Raw genomic sequence first — 22,100 nt, 5'->3', positions numbered from 1 at the left:
CATGACAGTATAGCCCTTGAGTGAGTGGAGCATGCGCAGTGGGGTGCTGGGTTTATTCAGTTCGGTGGCAGGTGTGCCGCTCAGGTGGCTTTCTAGCGCGACACGCTGGGATTCAGTTAAAATAAACATGCGCGTAGAGTTGTATTCAGTTACTGCGACCATAGCCGGATTGACTACGGATTTACTTATGTGCTTTTATTTTAGTAAAGTTATGAATGTAGAGTTTTAACTTACAATGGAACACTGTTATATTGTATCACCACTTCTAGTCATGAATATTTCTTCCACTGCTCTATAAAGGAAGCACTAGATTTCAGTTAAAAATGTCTTCTCTTTTAGGCAATACACTTACTGTATGTCATAATTTACAGCCATAAATAAAGTAAACAAATAAAAAATAAATAGTACAACCTACTGCAACTTCTGTAAATTAAATGCAGATAAAGATCTTGTAATGGAAAAACTGGTTGTTATTATTTCCCCAAAGCAAATCTGATCCTAATGTTTAGCATTTGACAATAGTTGACGAAGACTAAAGTAATATTTCTATAATATAATATAAAATAATATTTTTATATTATGATTGTGATAATGTCACTGAATACATTTTTATACTGGTTTTATATTATTATATTGCCGCCATCTCCTGTAGAATCCCTGCAATAAGAAACTTAGGCTCTTATTGCAGTGGTTAAGAAACTGATATGGGTGGTAATTTTATCTACTACTACATTATCTGTTTGAAGAAATTCAGCAAAAATGTTCACCAAATTTCCCATGATGCAGGACTCTAGGGCAGAACAATGAACCCTTAACCATAGTAACATCATTTTTTTAGGATATTTGTTAAATTTAAAAAATATATATATATCATTAAACTGTAGTTAAAAATCACACCTCAGAATATAACAAATGAAAAAATTCCATAAATGATAAATGAGTACATTATTGTATCCTACCATGAACCCCCACAGGGAGCCTTGTATCTTTTCCTTAAGGTAATGTAATATGTAGAGCAATGACCAAACATAGCTTTATGCTGTGAGAAAACACAGAGCGGGGGTTTGAAATGTATGTAGAACTTTGTTTCTCTGCAGCACACCCGCACATTGACAGATGTCTGCATGCTGAGGCAATGGAAACCAAACATTAAAGCAAAGTGACAGCTTTGCACTGCTTGCCTTTTCAAATCACCACCAACAACCCGTGAGATGTTCACATAGCTGAATGGATGAGAGGCACCAGTGTCATCTATGTTTATTACTGCATGAAGGAAAGACTGAATCAAATACAATCTGGAAAGTGATATACCTGCTCTATACATATTAAATGATGCTCACATCTTTAAGTATTTCTCTTGTCCTTTGTCCTCTGAAACTGTTGACTTCATACATGCTCTGCGGGATGGCTCAGCAGCTATGAGTGTGGTTGCCACAGAGGCAGCTGACGTCACTGTTACCAATGACCTCCCAGTAGCTGAGCCCTTAGGGACCCTAGGCGTCATGGAAGCCAGCAGCACCACCCATGAGATGCAGGCCTTGTCTCTGATGTAATGACCTGAAATCAGCAGACTTGGTCACTGCAGCCCAAATGTAGACTTCTTTAAATAAGGCTTTGAAAAAGGAAGCTTTTACTGACCTTTAAATGGAGTACAACCCTTACTTTATTATTTTTCTAACTGGGCTCTATAGAGATAATGAAACTTCAGTCACAAATCAAAGTTTTACTGCATCATCTTTTGCTCCCTTCCTGCCATCCTGTTTGAAACTATCTAAGCAGATGATTGTGATTTCTGCAAATAACTTGTGTCAGAAATAACAGTGAGCACTTGCAAAAGGCTTTACTTTCAGACTGTGTCTGACTAAAGCTTGCAAGATTCATTTAAAAGGCATTGAAAGCAGAGAAAAGTAAATTAATGGTGTCAAAAAAAAGTTCCAAAAAGATTAAACCTGTCATTAAAGACAACAGTTTAGTCTCTGTGTTTGTGCAAATGACACAGCAGACATTTAGATGAAATAAAAAGAAAAATTGCAAATATAAAAATGCATAGAATACAAGAAGACACTGAAAAAGTGTACAGCTGCAATGCTATATGTAGCCCTATGCATTTGGATGCTGTGTTGGTTGTAAGGTCTCATATATACTAGGTTGTCTTTGCTGCAGCATCTTTATATCTGTTCAGCGGCAACAGTGTTCACCTCTCAAATTTGCATGTTCAGAATATTCTTGCGTTTATAGAGACACTGGGTGTTTAAGCCTTTTGTAACTTGTTTAAGTAGAAATATTTGAATGTGTTTACATCAACAACTATCCAATCAACAGTCAATTAACATTCTGAGGAATAATACTGCACATGAAACATCACATCCCAGCTGTCCACCTGTAGTAAGTGCATGTCTACCCCTTACAAAAACTGTGAGTGTGTATGTGAGTATGTGTGTTTTTTATCTTTGATTTTACACTGAGTAGCCTGTTTATTAGGTACACCTAACTAAAGCTAATACAGTCTCATAACTGACAGGTGTTTCTATTATTTTGTTCACGCCATTTATATCATTGAGGATACTCTAAATAACAGAAGCACCTCTCTGCATAATGCAAGACAGTTCAACACCAATATACACATTATCCAAAATTATCATAAAGTTGAATCAACTCTTCTCAACAGTTTCAACAAACTCTGAACATTATAACCTTCATGAAGGAGGATTAAATGCACAGCTGTTGCATTAGACTGCATTATTGCATTATGTTTAGCCAGGTGTAATTGCTAAACTGCCACCTGAGTGTGTTTTACCAACAGACAAATACTTCCCTTTGTTACAATAACAGTGTGGGTGGATGATAGGCTACACCTGCATGACGTGTTAACATACCTCCTGACTGGTTCATCCTGATGGGTTGGCCCAGGATAATGAATATTCTTTTTTGATTCGAGTAAATCATTATTACCTGTTACTTTGATTTAAAAAAGGCCAGTTGTAAAGTAGGAATCAACATATATTGTTGGTGTGCATAATACATAAGCAAATAAAAGTTGTAACAGTTTGAATTTGACATGGAACTGAATATCTACAGTAATTGTACATTTTAATCACCACTGCATAATATATAATAATATAAAACTGACCTGTTTTTCAGTTAGAGATGCAGAAACTGAGAGAGACAAATGCTTTTTAAATTTTTTTCATATTAATTGATTTCCAAACACAAATCAGTGGCTGTCCTGTACTGATTCACCTGTGTAACTGCATATGTTCTTAGGTAGTTTTTTGTGCAAACATTAATTATATCATTCTGGATGTAACATCATGTTCGGTCAGTTTGCCACTCACACAATACATTATATTGGATTATATCATAGCTATATAGCACTGTGCAAAAGTTTTGACGCACTTGTGAAAAAAAGCTTTAACATGAAGAACACTTAAAAACATATTGACAAGATTATTTTTTGTTTGTCAGTTATCTTGCAAACAAGGCTGTCCCAAATATCATGGAGAACTTGACTGACACCATGATGTTGAGGTCATGATGTTGTTCTCTGTCTCTGAAGAAATATTTGACTCTGGCTGTATGATAAGGGACGTTGAAGAAAGAATTTAGAAGCAATCAGGTGCCCCCAGATGGTATTGTGTGTTTAATCTAATGTGCCTAAAACATTTGCACAGGGCTGTATATTGTGCCAATTATCATGTTCACTGCCCTAGGCTAATGCATTGTGTTCTGTTATAATCTATGTTTAATTAGGTAATCAACTGATTCATTTTTACAAATTGTGATTTTTTGTGTTTTGGTATTATATGCTTAGGAAAATATTATTAAATATTAACGAATTATTGCCCTTATCAAATTTTAAAAAGAATTTTACAAATCACATATATATTAATCTAAAACTCAGATGTAGCCTATACATCAACCTACTGTTACTAACATCTCTGTGCAGCCATATATAGCCTTTCTGTATATGTATGTCCATGTGTAGCTTCCTGGACATTGTTACTAGTAGCCTACTGTGTATATTGTGTAAGTAGTCATTTAACGTCACCAAGAATCAGAGTCAAACTCCTTGCACACACAAGACACAGACACCACGACAGTTTATTTACCATGTAAGCAGTTACTTCTGAGGCACATGATATTATCCAAGTATTAGTTTCACCAGTAGGAGGCGCCAAAAAAAGAAAGACTACAAGGGCTCGCGAGATAAACAAATCTCACGACCTCGGTCTCTCTTTAATTCTCGCGCGATTACCTATTTCCTCCTCTTTCACTCCCTGTAGCCAACATGGCAGTCGGCAAGAATAAGAGGCTGACCAAAGGCGGCAAAAAAGGTGCCAAAAAGAAGATGTAAGTAGCAAATTCACACATGGTTATACGAAGCAAGCTTTGCGCTTTTCGCCAGTGTAACTTTGGTATATAAAATGTGAAGGATGGAGCCGATTTTAGATAGATGTTACAGGGCCGGTGCTAGTCTCGTCGCCGGCCTCTGTGGCGATGGATGTAACCGTACCATGCTTCGTCCATTCTAATCTGAGTTTAAGCACTTTGCCATAATTAGGCTGATTTAGTCAGACTTGTATATTTCCTCTGGAGGATTCTAGGTGTGCGTAAATAAAGTATGTAGGGTTGTGCGAGTTGTCCCCCACAGTTAGAGACTAACGTTATTTGCCAAAGGCTACCAAATGTTAGCATGAATTTAGCTAAGCTTACCCATCAATATGGCAGTCCAACTTCAGTTAGCCAATTGATAAATTATACTACGAACAACCTGATTGTCTGGATCGTATAGTGAAGTCATTTAGCAAATCGCTAGACATGGTGGTGTGGGCAATGATAAAGGCTAACCTTCCATGTTCTGCTAACCGAAGCAGTTTCTTTTGCAGCGAGCAAACCGGTTAAGCATGTCACTTCTGCCTGCCTGCCTTAGTCCTGCTCACAGGCCGCCTGTTCACCCCCATCCATGATATGAACGATGCTGTGCCGGTTGGTTCAGTTATGTCTGTGTAATTAATTTACTTTTCAATATTGTACAGTGTGGACCCTTTCTCCAAGAAGGACTGGTATGATGTCAAGGCACCAGCTATGTTCAACATCCGCAATCTTGGCAAGACCTTGGTCACCAGGACTCAGGGAACCAGTAAGTCTTCATTGTCCGAAAGATTTTTTTATATAGGTACATATGTTATTGCATACTACTGTGTTCTGTACATCAGGCTGTCATTGAGTACAGAAAAGCTCTATGGGATGGACAGGATGAATGAGACTACTTATAGTAAAATTAACAAGACTTTAAATTGTCCTGTCATTATAACAAAAGAATATTTTTAGAGTTGCTTGTGTGTCTGAATACCTGGTGGTGATGAGATGAGAATTCATGATAAAGTATTTCGGTCCCAAATGATGGTTGCTGATTACTTATGAGATCAACTGATTCTCCCATTTCTACGTTTCCACTGATTCCAGAGATTGTCATTACTTTCAGTCCTTCTAGTGCTTGTCTTTGTGCTTAACTTTTGTTTTCCAAACATCCAGGAATCGCCTCTGATGGTCTGAAGGGACGTGTGTTCGAGGTGAGCCTCGCTGACCTGCAGAACGATGAGGTTGCCTTCCGTAAGTTCAAGCTCATCACTGAAGACGTTCAGGGGAAGAACTGCCTCACCAATTTCCACGGCATGGATCTGACCCGTGACAAGATGTGCTCAATGGTCAAGAAGTGGCAGGTAATGATCATGGTTTTGGGAAAAGCACTGTTATCCTACTGAACATTTGACTGTGGTCAGTGTGTTCAACAAGTTAAGTTTCAGCAACGATGCTTAATTAATACATATTTGACAATGTTGGTTCTCAAAACTTAGATATCAAATACTGTTTACAGCTTGATTTATTTTCCACCATTACATTTTTATTGAAAAGTCGGGTTTTTAGGGAGTGTTTTGTCTACAAGCGGGATTATGATGGGTCAGCGGTTTGAATTTTTGGATTGTCTGGGAACATCTGATAGGAATTGCAGTTCTGTGTCTAAGTAAGGTGATCATGAAGTGCGTCAATTAGACACTTAGACTACACAATAGTGAAAATCCAATACCGAAGAGCTTCTGAATGTTACTCATGGGACATTGCTAGAGAAGAGCATGGATGGTTAATTTAGCTTGTGGGAAGAAAAGCCTAAAAACTACATTTGCGTGCCATTGAGTGGTCATTAATTTGTAGTGTGTAATGGAATTCAATAATTTTAGGGAATGGGTCAAACCACATTGTTTTGATTACTTCTGTCTAGTGTGTGGAATTGAAAGGGAACTGAGCTGTGATTTTTATCATGAGATAACTTTGAGTTCACCAAGGGCAATAAATCCTCAATACATGTGACCATTGTTTAACAGGTGATTGCAATGTACTCTGCATTCCCAGACCTAGTGTATCTTTATCCCTTAAGCATAGTTGACAGTGAAGTGAAATCTTCATGAAACATGAACAGTAAGATTCATGTGAGTTCATCAGAAGCAAAGTTACAGGGCTTCAGTTAGACTCCACATTGTGCATCTATGTTCAGTAGTGATGTAGGATGAGAACACAGAAGTTGCATGGAAAGTCTTGACTGACAGCTTTCTGAATAGACACAGTGCAGCCAAAAGACTTGTTTTGGTTTGAGTTTGGGGTTGAAATGTTTTTATAATCCTGACACACAGGCTATTTTATAATTGGGCTCCATGAATGTGGAAGAACAGTAAAGTTAGGTTGGTGTTTGAAGATTTTTTTGGGGTATTTGGGTAAAAAGGTCAGATGTACTTTTAATTACTGGAAGAATAGTTTACATAGTCATTGTGATTTTGGCCAGAAACTGTTATTCATCCTTTAGTAACTTAACACACTTTGAGCTTTCTTAACTGGCAGGCTTCTTAACTTGAAGTCTAATTGGTATGGATCTTTTCTTTGCTCTCAGACCATGATTGAAGCCCATGTGGACGTGAAGACCACCGACGGCTACCTTCTGCGTCTGTTCTGCGTGGGTTTCACAAAGAAGCGCACCAACCAGATCAGAAAGACCTCCTATGCCCAGCACCAGCAGGTCCGCCAGATCCGCAAGAAGATGATGGAGATCATGACCCGTGAGGTTCAGACCAACGACCTGAAGGAAGTTGTTAACAAGCTGTAAGTCATGTACAGTTAATCCTGCTCCTGAATGAAGTGTAAATGATTTTTTTTGCATGTTCAGGAAAAGCCTCTGCCAATGTTGATGTAATTGCAATAAAGCTACATCTGTTGGATTCTGAGTTGTAAATAGATGGCAAATGCCGATAATCTTGCTGATAATTCAAAAGATCCAAAGACGTGCAAAAAGTTTACTGTCAGGAGATGGTGATGTAAAAATGCCAGTTCATGGAGACTTGTCATCTCTGAAAAAGCTCAGTCATTCTGTTGTGTATTGTCATGTTGCAGGATCCCAGACAGCGTTGGTAAGGACATTGAGAAGGCCTGCCAGTCCATCTACCCCCTACACGACGTCTACGTCCGCAAGGTCAAGATGCTTAAGAAGCCCAAGTTTGAGTGTAAGTGATTGAACAGCACTAACACAGGGTACCCTGTGATTTTTGTTTTGTTTTTTTTTCCTACTTGTGGGAGCACATGATGACACTGTTTCGGTCCCATATGATCACATGATTACTATCTATTGAGATCAGCTGATGTTCCCTTTCATGACAAAATACTGTGTTTTAGTGAGAGAACATGTTTGGGACTGATCTTTTGACTTTGAGTGATCTTTTGACTTTGAGTGACCTGATGAGGTTGAATTGTGTGAGGGATGAAATATCACTGATTTTAATTTAAAACATCTAGCTTCCTAATTGCCAGTGACCTCTGAACTATTATTTATGAGCCTGAGTTAAGAGCTTCTTGTCTTCTATTACAGTGGGCAAACTGATGGAGCTCCATGGTGAGGGCGGTGCCGGCGGTGCTGCAAAGGCATCTGGTGACGACGCTGGAGCCAAGGTGGAGAGGGCTGACGGCTACGAGCCCCCCATCCAGGAGACAGTCTAAAAACCACCCTGACAGATTTAATAAAAAATGTAAATGACCAATGGACTGTACTGTTTTCTATTTTTGTGCGTAACAGTAATCGAACTAATACATTTTGAACATAGAGTACCAGTCAGAAGTTTGGACACACTTTCACCTGAATGGGAAAGTGTTGAAACTTTTGACTGGTACTGTATGTACAGGGGCTGGACAACAACCTGCACAAGCAATGAAACAATCAAGTAGTCCCAGAAACAAAGGCTTGGTCAGTTTGAGCACGTTATATCTGAGGCTGTAGTTTTCAAAGTTGTGCTTCATTACATTATGCAGTTGTTCATTAACTCAATACTAGTCCATGTGAGCACAGTCGATGCATAATCTACATGTAATGTTTATGGAACGGCTGTATTTGCATTAGAGCTTGGCACCCTATTAATATTTAGTCAAGTGAAACTGGTGTCTCAAGATGAATTGTAATTTCCTGCAAAAATGAAGTGGGTAATCTAATGTTACTGAAGACATGCAAAACTACAGAGCTCAGAAACCACATTTTGACTGAATAAATTGAGGGTAGTAAAATAAGAAGACAAACCACTAGATGGTGCAAATGGTGAAGAATACAAGTCATTGAAAATCAAAGTCCAGGGTATTTACATTGCCAGCCAGCTTTAATGTAATATTTATTCATAACATGATAAATTATTCAGTTAACACTTCTGAAGTTAATGCTGTAGATTATAAAATATGTTGCACTACTTGGAGATGAAAATACTGCATTCCAGATAAAGGCAGTTCACTTCAGATTTCCACTGCTGAAAGCATCTGTCCTCAGATGTAGTTTCTCCTCTGGTCTACCACAGTGTCCCGCTGAATGCCACTTGCCACTATCCCAGTACTTGAACATAGTTTTTAGGGACCAAGGCCCGCTTCCCTCTCAAATCACCCAGGAACCATTCTTCATCAATGGACTCCAGCTTGGTTATAATATCCCCAATCTGTGAAAGAGGAAGGAATCAGGGGCTGCGTAGATGGTGGTGTGTGAATTGTGAATCTCTGAATTAGTGAACTGCATTTGTGATCGCAAAAAAATGAATTGCTGTACCTGCAGAGAGAGCTCCTCATCACAGTCTGATGTGAAGTTATACAGAGCTCTGGCTCTCTCACCACCAGCTGCTTCGTTCTGCTGGCTGTTGTATGACTGCGGAGCTGCTGAGGAAGGTATGTACAGTACCAATCAGTCAATTAAGGAATAAAACCATCTCTTGTAGTTGAAACAATGAGTCGATTTACTGACCGAAAGTAAATATTCTGCAGCTGCTTTAACAACCGATAAATCGTTTCAGTCACTTTTCACGTACAAATGCTGAACTACACCTACTCCCATTCTCAGTTGTGAGTTTCTTTGTCTTATGAAACTATATAAATTGAATAACTTTCTTAACTGAGTTTTGCACTATTTTTAATTATCAAAATAATCAGCAGACTAATCAGTAATTAAAGTAATTGTTAGTTGCAGCCAGTGTCAATAATAGTGCTGTGAAATTCTACAAAACAAATCAAATTGTGCCAACTGCATGGCAGAGCTATGAGACACTCACTGCTCTAAATATTTGCCTTTATTACCACCCTACCACCCTGAGACCAGTGACAGCAACAGTGGAATTACCGAGATGGATTTGTATCTAAGCCCGGTTCTCTAAGACGGTAACTTCATAATACTAACAAAGTAAAATTGTGATATCTTCATACCTGTGTTGCTCTCAATAAATGCCCTGGGGAACATGCCTTCTTTGCCGTTGAGCCTGCCACAGCTCCATTCAGCGTTAATATGGCGGGTGATCAGGATACAGTCGCCCTGCTGAAAGGACAGGTCGTCTTCTGACTTCCCGGCATAGTCGTACAGAGCCACCGCCCAGTCCACTTTGGACTGAGACGCCTGCAAAGTGAACAGAACAAGAGAAGAGACCTTTATCTCTATTTTAATTTATTTTTGTTTTACAGAACACAAAACCAATATCTTTGCTGTCAATGGTACTGCTAATAAAGATATTGGTTACCTGAGTGGGTTTGGAAACCTCAGCACTGACATTTGGAGAAACCACCATGCCTGTGAGAAAACAGATGTCTAGATTATTAAAGATGAAAAGCATACAACCTCCAGTCAGGAACAAAATAAAAAAAAGAGTGAATCTATGGGCACTCTTTGCCGTACTTGTTATCTTTAATATTGCATGTAAATCCTGTGTAGTAGCAACCCATGAGGACACCGAAGCCAAGTCTTCTGTATTTTTGCAGGGATTTTAGCAACCTGAGGTAAAATTTATTTTCTGTAGTTAAAAAGTTACTCAGTATAGATTCCAGCATTTCTAGACTCAGTTTACATTTTTAAAAGTAGTCAAATTTAAATGTAGCCTACTAAGTTGAAGAAAAGATTCAGTATTTCTCCACCAGAATATAATTCCTGGTTGTATAGAGAAGCTATTCAGAATTTAATAGAACAATGTATTTACAGGTCCGCAGTCTCTCGAAATTTCCAGGAAGGAAATACGTAATCTGTTGCAAATTATCAGGAAAATAGAAACAATGTTGTAAGAAATTGATTTTAGTTAGAGCTTCGATAGTACTGTTGACTTTAAAAGCACTTGTTGATTTCTAGAGGAAACATATTAAACAGCTGACTGAATGAATGAAAGAAGGGGCGCACAGACATGGTTGCATGAGTGTTTCAAGTGCACAGTTGAGAAACCTTTTGTAAACAGTGATTTAATGAAACAGAAACAGAAGCACAAATTCCTGACGTGCCACAGGGGGAGATGCCAGCCAACACAAAGGAAAAGGGATGGAAAGAGGCTCCTCACTGAAGGACACAGACACTCTTTTGTTTTGATTGAGGATCGAGAGGATAACATGTAAATATTCCCATTTAAGACATTAACAAACTCAAAGTACAGTTCAGCTGACTTGCTCTTTGTGACCAGATCAGCACACAATGAACAGAATACAAGTGACTTAGTTTTTGGTGCTTTCAGGTAACCGTACCAGGCAGTGCGATTCTGCTGGGCTGTGTCTGCGTCTGCTGCTGACTCGGAGGCGGAGGCAGATCTTCAATCACCTCCACAAAGTTAAGAGGGAAGATTCCAGTTGAGACGCCATTCTGTCCCCGAGCCCATTCCTGTCCAATGTACTCCTTCAGCTGGATCACATCCCCTTCACAGAACGACAGCTCATCACTGTGCTCCCCCTCAAAGTCAAACCTCGCCACACATCGTGGACCGCTTCACAGGACACAGCAAAATTTGAAAACATCAGGTTAGTTCAGGCGGGTTTGTAAAGGCCTGTGCAAAGATTTTGTAATGTAAAAATTGTACCTGGCTGTTGCAGATGGCGGCTTCGGTTTCCTTCCAGGGAGGGTTTTTGGTGAATCTGACTAAAATGAATTTTCTCATTTCAAAAGGAATCCTTAACCATCATATACATGTGTAAATTATAGGCCTCAATGATTGAATTTTAATAGTTTAAATTTACCAGGACTTTGACATAATTCATGGGAAAGAACCCAGTAGATCCCCTGCAAGTGCCTCTGTACCACTCATTGTCCACCTGCTCCACCATGGTCACAACGTCTCCTGCTCTCAGACCCAGCTCTCCTGGACCCTCTGTGAAGAAAACACACATCAGCTGTCTATTGGTAATAAAAGTAATCCAAACTGACACAAATCCTCCAAATCGTTTGACTCAATTTCTGTTACACTTATTTGGATTGTTTTCAGGCAGCCAGTATCTATGTTTAAACGAACATGCTCTAAAGGAACAGTTCAACATTCAAGGAAATTCATGTTTTCACTTTGTTGAAGATTGACATTGATCCTATGACTGTGGGTTAAGTATGGATCTGGAGTGAAGAGGTGGTTAGCCTAGCCTAGCATGAAGTTGGGAAGCAGGGTGAAGAAGCTAGCCTGACTCTGAATCAATGTATGGGTTTTCCTCTGCTTCCAGACTGTATGCTACGCTAGCTCTGCACTTAGCATACAGACATGAAAGTGGCGTCAATCTTCTCATCTAATTCTCTGCAAGAAAGGTATTTCCCCAAATAATTATTTTAATGTACCATTTCATTTTATTCTTATTGCACAATCTAAGTCAGTACTAGCAGCATAAACGGATGTGTCACCTGGGATGAAGTCATGTATAACCTGCACTTTTTTCCCATAACCGTCTCTGCCTGTAGCACTTTGTCCGGCACCCTATAGAGAGAGAACAAAGACTTAAAGGTTGATGTATCAAAGCCACTGAGCACAAAGGAGCAAGTGAGGCTCAAGAATCAGAGCCACCTTTTTTTACTCATGAATGAAGGAGTTACCTGTGGTGGGTACATGTCTGAGGCAAGAGGAGTTATAACCTTCATGCGCGACTTGTGGACTCTGCCTCTGGTGTCTCCAACTTGGCACTCAAATGTATCACGGTCAATCTCTTCTAGCAGCAGAAGCACTTCATTTTTCTTTTGACAAAGCCAACAAAGGTGTTAGATTCCAGCTGTTCAAGAGAGTCTGTGGCACTGAGACTTGAACAATCTACCGTTATATGTGAAGTAATACACTTTTATGTGATGGCAACACGTAAGTCGTTAAAATGAGTTTAGTCACCTGAAATGACAGCTCTCCTGTGTTGCTCCCATTGTAATCAAAGGCTGCTATTCCATGGGGAAGTTCAAGCTGGCGGAAGAAAGCAAAAAATTTAAACATGCTCATTGTGCTGTATTTGAAATGTGAGTACAGCACACAGGTGTGCAGTGGGATCTCTCTTACAGTGTATTTGTTGTAGAGACGGTGGCCTGGGTTGGGCCTTGGAGGTAAGACAGGTCCTTTCCTGTGGGGCTTCTGTGCCTGGGGTCTGGGTGAAGTGTCCCATGGTGCTGAAACGGATCGACCTGTGGCCTTAAGGCTGGGTGGAGGGGGTCTTCCGGGGCCTGTTTTGGCTGGAGGTGGGCGAGGTGGGAGGATTTTGGTTGTACTGTGCCTCCTGAAGTGCGACAGCATCATCAAGTTCAAGTAAAGCAGCATCTTTACAAAATATACCAACATTTTAAACTTGTGAGGTTTGTCCCCCCACTCACTTACCGAGGTGGTAGCGATGGCTCTGGCCCAATCTGGAAAGACTCCTGCAGAAGATTTTTATTAGCACTAAAACAGACTGTCAACAGTCAACAGTACTGGAAACCATGGTAACCATGCAACAACACAAAGCCTTCGGCCACAGCTGAAGGCAGTGTGTTCATGGGGCTACAATAGTTTGTTTGTTTGTGGAAAGCAGAGGAAATGAAGCAGGTAAGATCCTCAGCTGGCAGACACTGATTGAGAGAGACTTTCTGAGCTAAAAATGAACCATGTCATAGTTTATAAGTAGAAATATACTAATAAGACAAAACTTTTTAATTAGACACAAAAAAAAAATTTGGCATAAATGCTGAAATACACAAGAAACAAGAAAAAAAATCTCCCTCCTGATGTGTTATCAGGTCTGCAAAGAATAACCTTAATGTTGTGGAGAGCTTTAACTCTTCTGGGATGTTCAGAGGTTGTGTTTAAGTTGGGGGGTTTGTAACCACACTGCGTGACAGGTCTTACCTGGGAGGGGAGGATGGGTGTCGAGTTTTGTTTGTGGTAGACTGAGGTGTTTAGGGAGCCTACAGGCTTCTGGACAGGGAGAGGTGGAGGACTGTCCTGAAAATGATCTGAGACTGAGAGGAGATCTGTCTTCATTATAACATACTGACAACATGTGCTCCATTATTAGACCAGCACAGTATGTGTAATATCAATAACTCCTCATCACCAAAATCAACAATTTGACTCTATCTCAACAGAAATTGGAGAATCATGTTTGCTGGACTCACGTGAACCACTTTTGCTGGGGACCCTGATGGTGGTTGGTCTCCTTGCTGCACTTTGTCTAGAGAACGAGCCTCCGTTGCTGTCCACATTACGCTGGGGCTTGACTGGGATATGATCTGAACAAAGAGACACCTGATTTCATGACTGTGCAAAAAAAAAAAAAAACTGTAAAGATTTAACCATAATTGTGACTTGTGGAAAAGTTTGGACACCCTAATTTTTCAGATATATTATTTGTAGCCACCTAAGATTCTTTCTGCTCTTTGATTTAGGAATTGTCACCCACTCGTCCTTGCAGATGACTTCAAGTTCTGAGATAAATTTAGTCTGATCCGCTCGCAAGTTTTTTTTACCATTGGTCAGAGAGACTTCGGGCTCAGATAATGGCCATTGTCTTCTTTTTTAAATTTATTTATTTATTACAATTTATAGACACAACAGACTGACTTTTGTCCATAAATTTTGTTTCTCCTGCTCCATGAGCTTTTTTGTCAGTTGTATACTCTGGTTGATACACAGCCCTTTGTTTTGAGTGGTGCTCTAAAAAGAAAGGTTCACTTTTATAATAAAAACAGGGGATTAATCAATAAACTAATCTATAATGAAAATATTCATCAGGTGTGTTCCTACAAAGCAGTAGGCTACATTTTGTCTTACACCACAGACTTACCGGATAGACTGTTCACACACTCATTCTCACTGATGATGGAGGCCGAGTTGTGGTTGTTTATGTTTAGGTTGGGTTTAAGAGGCTCCTTGAACGGCTTCACTGGAGGTACAGGAGGAAGAGGTGAGGGCTCTTCTTCATAGATGCTGTTGGCTCTGGTCAGTACAGAGGGACGTGATCTGTTGGGAATGGCTGCCTTGCTGTGTAAAGTCTCGAGCTCCTCTTTTATAGACAGCGCCGCCATTTTTTTAGGGGGCTGAGGTCTCGGGGCCGGTGTATGGTTTTGGGTTACATTTATGGATGAGACATTTTGATAGTAATCATCTGCACTGTGGTCAAACTGAGGTTTAAGAGACACAGAAGGTTTAGCAGCGACTGGAGGTTTGATGGCTGCCTTTCTTGGTCGAGGTTCTGGTTTGGCTGATTCAGCCACACTTCCTTCCTCTGTGCCGGCCTGGCTCTCGAAGGCCTGGATCCTGGCCCGAATATTACGTTGACTGTTGTTGTTGTTCATCTCGCCAACAGCATCTTCACCTTGAGAGGCCTCGTCTGATTGGTTAACGATGTCACCGTTCTCCTCACACTGGTTTTCTGCACTAAAGACCTCTAATAATTCCTTTAAATACTTATTTGAGGATGCCTCCTCCGCATCAGAGTGAACACTGTCACAATTTTCACTGAGCTCGACCAAAGACTTATCATTGACCTTCTCTGGAGTTGCTTGCTTTCGGGATTTTGTGCGAGGAAGTGGAACGGGGCGTTGACTGGGTTCTGAGTTTGAAGAAGAGGGAGTCGCTTCAGCAGGAGCAGAGACAGGGTTTACAGGAATATCCCAGTATACTGTAACAGATCTGGTGCATGTATGAGTGGGATCTTCTTGGTTATGTTGCTTTACATCAGATTTAGAGCCACTTTGGTCCTCAGTGTTTGTGGATGCTGTAGTATCTGTTCCCACCTTCCCATCAGAAGGTGTGACAGTTTCAGTGAGTGGTTCTATGTCCACTGGTTTGGGCAGTGATGGCCTCGGTGGTTTTTGTGGTGTTTTACCTGGAAACAAATATAAAGAAACGTCACATGTAGAGCTGAAACAGACTGGAGCTTGACAGTCAGTCACTCTTGTATGCCTCACCAGCAGGTCTTTTCTCAGCTGATTGTGGGACAGTGGTGGCGGTATTGTCCCTCACAGGGTCAGTCTGTGTGGCACATGTGGTAGTGCAGGTGGGCCGGCGGGGGGCTGCAGTGGGCTTGACAATGTGCTCTTCCTGGGTCTTCTCTTGAATCACCTGGTCATAGGATGGTGGGGGCTGAGTCATGAAAAGGAGAGATGTTCACACACACACACATATACACACACACACATGCATTCACACACACAAAGACACACACACACACACACACACACACACACACACACACACACACACACACACACACACACACACACACACACACACACACACACACACACACACACACACAAAAGGTCATGTACTCAGTAAGAATTTGGGAGTTAAATTCAACTTTATTTTGGCCAAGAAATTATATTTATTCCTCTCTCCTCGTAGCGAGAGACTTTGAAACAGTAATATAAAATAATAACATAAAAAAGAGGAGGGGGCCACAATGGGGGGGGGGGCTTTGACTCCTGACCTTTTCAATTCTCGTAATGTAGTATTGGCCATGTTTAAAAACGTATGACTCGTAGTATTTTTTGTGCTTACTATTGAGGAAGAAATATTCTTGGACAACACAGAGCCGAACAGACATGTGAATTCAAACAGTGTCAGTCAGATGAAGTCTACCTGGGAGACGGCCTGGATGCCTGCAGACCAGCCTGACTGAGGAGGAGGAGGAGTGAAAACCACAGAGGCTCCCGGGAACCAGTTGTTACTGGCCAGAGGTTCTGCTGAGACGATGGTGATCTCTGGTCGCCTGAAAGACAAACCATTGAGACACCATATGGACCTGAGAGACAACCAAAATACATCTGCACATCCACCTTAAGCATGTTCTTTTTTTCTCTCTTGGTTTTTTTCTTCTTGGCAAAGAACTTTACTCTTGCTATGGACATTTGTTAAGCAACAAACAAAAACTTTGTCTATTTCAGATAGCATCAATGAGAATAATACAGTGAAGAAGTAAACATGAACAGACTTTATTTACATTACCTTCTGTCTCTGGTATGTTCGCACTGAGAGTTTGCTCTTGCTAAAGAAAGGGAGAAAAAGTCATATAAACTTCGCCAAAAACATCACACATTATAAGACATTACCTCACTGCTTTTCTACATGTCTGATTGGAAACCTGTAGATTTCACTTGAAGCTATCACGCATTCATCTGATTTATGGAAGACAGGGTTCCTTTAAACAAACCGTAGATCAAAATCACAAAAATGTGCCGTTAACATTTTCTCAAATATACTTTGATACAGTCAGTTATACTTCAAATAACTCTCCCATATAAAGCGTGATTCTGATTTTGTTCGACAAGAAGCTAATTTAAGGAATAAACCCTTTATTGTGCTTTTTGTGTCACTGCTGTTTAGTTGTTGCAAACTTACTTCGTTTGATAGCAGCTCGTATAGACGACAGAGGGCCTTGGCTGAAAAACAGAGCAGAACAGGAAACCCATTTATCACTGAGGTGTTGGACGCAGTCAAGAGTGGGTTCATACCTTTGTGGTGACTCATTTGTTAAAATAAAATCTCTTTACTTGCCCCTGGCCAGTATCATAAAATACACTCTCTTAATACAGCTGCTTTATACTGTTAATGCCAATTTATGACAAAGACACAAGATTTAAAATAACGTCTAACTTCAAACAAAATAGACAAATTGAGGAAATTTTGATCGATGAGATAATAGAAAAGGTTCAGAGCTGTATAGAGATGGGTAAAGAGTAGAAGAAAAAAAGAAGAAAAAACTGATAAACAACAAAACAAGGTGAAATGATCAAAGAAAAATTACTCTAATAATTGAGATTTTTTAAATGTCTGTGGTATATAGTGCATTTTAGTGTACAGTATAATTGCTAAAGGTGCAGACTGCTGAGATGTAAACATAGTAGAAGTGACAGAAGAAGTGAAGAAAAGCATTAGTAAGAAGAATAGTAGAAAAAACTTGAAATGAATCATTTAAACATTTTAAGAGTGTAAAGAAATGATTATTATACATACATCCTCAGTCAGATTGTTATGGTTTGGAACAGTAAGAGGGCTTTAGTCAGGAAAATATTTGTTCACTTCAATATTACAATTCAACAAAAGCAAAAGTATGTAGATGTATGTGGATTAAAGCAAACTGAACTATTGCCACAGGTTTACTGTATATTACAAAACATACATCCAGCAAAAGATGACTATGTTACATAAGAGAAGAATAACATCTCTGAGAATCCTGCTCATGATCAAATCCACCTACCTTATAGGAACAGGGAGTCAGTAAATGCTACCACATCCAGGTAAACACGGAACATACGACCATCATGAAAACAACAGCTAACTTACATAACATCATCTCCCGATGGTAACCAACAAATCTCTTCTTCGTTTTCCTCCTTAAGGTATAGATCTATTATTTTCTAATCCTTTAATATCACCACTTCATACCAGCACTATTATCATATTAAGCTTCCATTTCTTTTTCCTTTTTCTTGGAAAAGAGCAGAGATTAAACTAATGTGATGCTCTCTAATCTGTGCCAGCAGTCTCTTCACCAAAGCTATAAACACAGGAGGGAGGCTCCTCATTAACACACATCCTGCTCATTAAGGACTGACTGCGGGAGGCTGATATAAACTATCTAGGGGAAAGACTGACAATCCTCTCCCTCCTCTTGGTTCCACATAGTTTATTTAACTGATTGGCGAAGTTGTAAACACACAGATATTCAGGCCAGAAACATCCTGTGTGATCTATCATAAACCGTGTTTTTCAATGGTTTGCCTAACCTCTCTTCTTAATGTCTGTAAACAACTAAAAAGAAAAAAGCAGCATGGTATTCATCCTCATGTTGACCTTCTCTCTGTCAGTCACTGAGGATAGATCACTTCATTGTTTGGTCCGCATTCACAACCTCATCATCAGCAGATCTGTCTGTTAAAGGGATAGTGCCCTGTTTCCAGCTACAGGTAGAGTTGTGGTGAAACTAAACAACTGCTACTGGATCTACCACTTAAAAAGGTACAAATATATATAAAATCTCAGCTCAAGAATGAATAACATACCTGGAGGGTAAATGCTCCGGCTTGGTTCTTTCAGGGTGATCTGTAGAGGAAAACAGAGAAGCACAAGTTTCATAAGATAAAAGAAAAAGATAGCAAATCCCCTATCACAGTATATGTAATGTTTTAGTGTGATATTGACATATATCGTGAAGATGCAAGTTTGATAGAAAATATAACTGAGAATCTATTTAGGGAAAAGACTGACCAGATAGGAACGTCTGTTTTTGCTTTTGTCTTTGTCTGACAAATCACAAAACCTTGTTACATTGATACAAATCAAACTAAAGTCAAATATTACCATGAAACTGTCCTGCTCATTGATTTGAACCATCTCCCACTATGACATTTCATATTGTCTTACAGCAGATATTATATTGTCCATTCCTCGTGTGTTAGGTGCATTTTGCTTATGAATTCAACTTTTTATTTGAGAGGAAAGATGTCTCAGTTCACCTTTCAAAGAAGTCTCACTTTGAGCTGTAGCCATTGTTTTACACTCAATACTAAATTGCTACTACTAATGCTGCTAAACAGCACTGCATGAGCAAGAAATACAAGAACCTAACCCTAACCAGCAGAACCAGTTAATGTAAATGAACCAACATATTCATAGACTTTAAATGTGTTTAAATTTCAAATCTAAATTTACAAAGAAACAATGATTAAATAACCGTGGCTCATGTCATTTTCATATTTCAGAGAACTGTATAAATGACAGGGAAATGCTGTGCTGCCCTTCATTTTTCATTTTCATCTATTTTCATTCAGCATCTCCTAATTCATAAACAGTAGATAGACAGATTGATTGATCTTTCCTATGGCTGGATGATATGCAGACAACAACAACAACAGAGTATGAACACAAAACAGATATAAAAATCTCCAAAAGCAGCAGTAAAGCAGTATGGTCAACAGATACTGAGTTGTGTCAATGTGATTCTGTAACAATAATGTCCTTCAGATTTGGAGTAGGACCATTGTCAGAGATATATATTGTGATTCTTAAAAAGGCAAATCAGTATTATCTGCTCCTTTAGACACAGTTCATGCTTCAATCAAACAACAAGTGGTAAAAGAGGAAAATGTGCCTTAGTTAGCAGGTAGGCTGTAAGGAGCAGTATCAGTAATGCAGACAATCTAATCGCATAAGAAATCATTTTCATATTGGAGAGTAAAGTCATTAGAAGAATACTGAAGAAAAAACTATTAGAGGCAACAGTGGAAGTCAGCATTGTTGTTAATGCCACTAGCCTGAAACCATGACCTCATTAGCAGACAGATCCACCTGTCACACCTGTTACCTATTATCTGTTGTGCCTCAGGTTACAGGTTACATTTTAACAACATGCGGGAAAGGCGCTTCGGGACTTTCACTTCATGAGAAAGACGTCTTTTAGCAACTGCAGGACAAAGTTTTAAGCTACTATAGCTTAAATAAAGTATGATCACTTCCTTGTAGATATGTAGTCCGCTAGTGTGGAAGAAGTGATGTTCTCTAATCCTGAACACAACTCGTCTGTCTCTTTACCATACAATAATGCTCCTACCTGTTGATGAGTTAAATATAAAATCTAGCAGGATATTTCCACAGAGATCCTCCCTCCTGCTCCACCAAGTGAGTGTGTGTGTGTTTCAAAGATCTTGACGCTCGCAGTCACACACCCACAGACAACAGCAGAGAGGGAGGGCCCTATAATATCTCAGCACTCCTGTGTTTACTTGGCCAATCTGTTGAAGTGGAATGTGGTCATTCAGGAAGTGGTGGTTCTGCCACACGACACTGTACCGTCACTGTCTTTATTTCCTAAAAGGTCACAAGAATATTCCCATTGCTCTGTGCCATTTGTAACTGGCATGAGTCTAAAAGAGTCTAAAAACCTTTATAATATAAAAATTAATCTCAACAGTTCTGTTGTACGTTTACTACAAGTCAGGAAGTCACAGCCTATGTGTTTGCTTAAAATATTAACTGGTACTATCAATAAACTAATCAACCTTTTTGCATATATGACCTTTCATCCTGGTTAGCACAAATATGGCTCATTAAAAATCAAAGGAATAATGAATCAGGGGAGATTATTGCACACAAAGTATAAGAAAACTAAAGAAAGAAAATCAATTCAAAGAAACTAAAAAATATTAGGAGATAATTTCTATTTTTAGCGCATAGGAGCTAGAGGGAGAAGTGTACTGGTTTGTAGATTTAAGAACCTTAGATATGATCATGCAGGAAAACCAGAGGTGACAGGTTATGTCAGATTCATTTAGCTGAATGTAGGTCAGCATAGGGCAGTTTCAGATGAAAAGAAAGTAGGTGATTCATCTCTGGAATTAACTTAATCTGGTGTCAACGTTTATCTACTATATGAATCAAACATTACACGACACTTAAAACAGACAAAGCTGAAACTCTTAGTTGGTTGTGACATTCATTAAAACCATTCAGAGACCAACACATCCAATTAAAAATGATCAAATGCCACAGTGTCAAAGAGCTATCCATGACATTTAGCTTCCACTTAAACACTGCTAAGAGTTTCTAGCCACGCTGAGCTAAATGCTAATGTCAGCATGCGGACATGCTCACAATGACAATGATTTACCTGATCACCATCTTAGTTTAGCATATTAGCATGCTAACATTTGCTAATCATGACTAAAGGAAAAAGTGTAGCTGAGGTGGATGATGATGTCATTAGTTTTTCAGATGCTGGACAAATTGAAATTTTGCCCTGATGGTGGCGCTCAATGAGGATTCATCACCTGGAGACCATGAACATCTGTACCAAATTTGTTGAGATATTTCAGTATTTCAGTCCGGATCAATTGACCAATCAACCAACACTGTCTTACTTAAAAAGACAGATTATTTGACAGTACGTTTAAAGAACCAGTACCTCTGCAAATGGTAATAGACTCGCCAGTTAAGTAGTTTTGGAAGAATTGTTGACTTTTATCATATTATTTAACATTTAAAGGCTCATTAAATCTTCAAATATTCAACTGAGAACAATAGGTTTGAGAAAATAACCCTGCCATACTACTTGACAAGCCCCCTCATACTGCTCTGAATTATATTCCAAATCAGTGGATATCTCTTGGTATTTGTAGGCCAGTGACACCTCAAACTACACTGCAAATACACGAGAGAGCTGCTGAAGTCAGCAGGACTGGTTTCCCTTCACAGCTGCGCTCTAACTTGAACACATGCTGACATTACTCAGCACAGCAGCAGCAGTCACAGAGCAGCTGGTGAAATGGCTGGCAACAAAGGGAAAGGAAGAAAAACAATCTGCCT

At 39.5% G+C, this 22,100-nt stretch overlaps 2 protein-coding genes across 2 annotated transcripts; one reads left to right on the top strand and one right to left on the bottom strand.

Moving 5' to 3' along the window:
* Window positions 1–4,242: 4,242 nt before the first annotated feature.
* rps3a (ribosomal protein S3A) lies at window positions 4,243–8,081 on the top strand. The gene is made up of 6 exons (XM_022738238.1): window positions 4,243–4,350; window positions 5,037–5,140; window positions 5,536–5,723; window positions 6,944–7,152; window positions 7,441–7,550; window positions 7,913–8,081. Exons 1-6 carry the CDS (start codon window positions 4,289–4,291, stop codon window positions 8,038–8,040), a joined length of 801 nt encoding a protein of 266 aa, XP_022593959.1. The 5' UTR covers window positions 4,243–4,288; the 3' UTR covers window positions 8,041–8,081.
* Window positions 8,082–8,682: 601 nt separating this feature from the next.
* sh3d19 (SH3 domain containing 19) lies at window positions 8,683–21,416 on the bottom strand. The gene is made up of 22 exons (XM_022738084.1): window positions 21,406–21,416; window positions 20,350–20,408; window positions 18,803–18,842; window positions 17,139–17,179; window positions 16,746–16,785; window positions 16,380–16,509; window positions 15,707–15,881; window positions 14,581–15,624; window positions 13,913–14,026; window positions 13,644–13,756; window positions 13,137–13,177; window positions 12,825–13,038; window positions 12,663–12,731; window positions 12,380–12,517; window positions 12,191–12,263; window positions 11,545–11,675; window positions 11,388–11,446; window positions 11,059–11,294; window positions 10,077–10,126; window positions 9,769–9,955; window positions 9,122–9,225; window positions 8,683–9,014 (listed from the first exon to the last, which is right to left on the bottom strand). Exons 1-22 carry the CDS (start codon window positions 21,414–21,416, stop codon window positions 8,904–8,906), a joined length of 3,180 nt encoding a protein of 1,059 aa, XP_022593805.1. The 3' UTR covers window positions 8,683–8,903.
* Window positions 21,417–22,100: the final 684 nt, after the last annotated feature.

Source organism: Seriola dumerili, unplaced genomic scaffold (assembly GCF_002260705.1).
Source record: "Seriola dumerili isolate Sdu_G_001 unplaced genomic scaffold, Sdu_1.0 BDQW01000035.1, whole genome shotgun sequence".
In the NCBI taxonomy this organism is placed as follows: domain Eukaryota; kingdom Metazoa; phylum Chordata; class Actinopteri; order Carangiformes; family Carangidae; genus Seriola; species Seriola dumerili.
Note: the sequence above shows the minus strand (reverse complement) of the source record. Positions and strands in the feature narration are given on the sequence as shown.

What these genes read in the sequence shown, in the direction of transcription:
- rps3a (XM_022738238.1), top strand. Translation starts at nt 4,289, where the DNA reads ATGGCAGTCGGCAAGAATAAGAGGCTGACCAAAGGCGGCAAAAAAGGT. An exon ending in AAGGAAGTTGTTAACAAGCT is followed by an intron (nt 7,153 to 7,440) that starts GTAAGTCATGTA and finishes GTCATGTTGCAG; the next exon opens with GATCCCAGACAGCGTTGGTA. An exon ending in TAAGAAGCCCAAGTTTGAGT is followed by an intron (nt 7,551 to 7,912) that starts GTAAGTGATTGA and finishes CTTCTATTACAG; the next exon opens with TGGGCAAACTGATGGAGCTC.
- sh3d19 (XM_022738084.1), bottom strand. An exon ending in GAACATACCAGAGACAGAAG is followed by an intron (nt 16,510 to 16,745) that starts GTAATGTAAATA and finishes TTTGTCTTTCAG; the next exon opens with GCGACCAGAGATCACCATCG. An exon ending in AGCTGAGAAAAGACCTGCTG is followed by an intron (nt 15,625 to 15,706) that starts GTGAGGCATACA and finishes ATTTGTTTCCAG; the next exon opens with GTAAAACACCACAAAAACCA.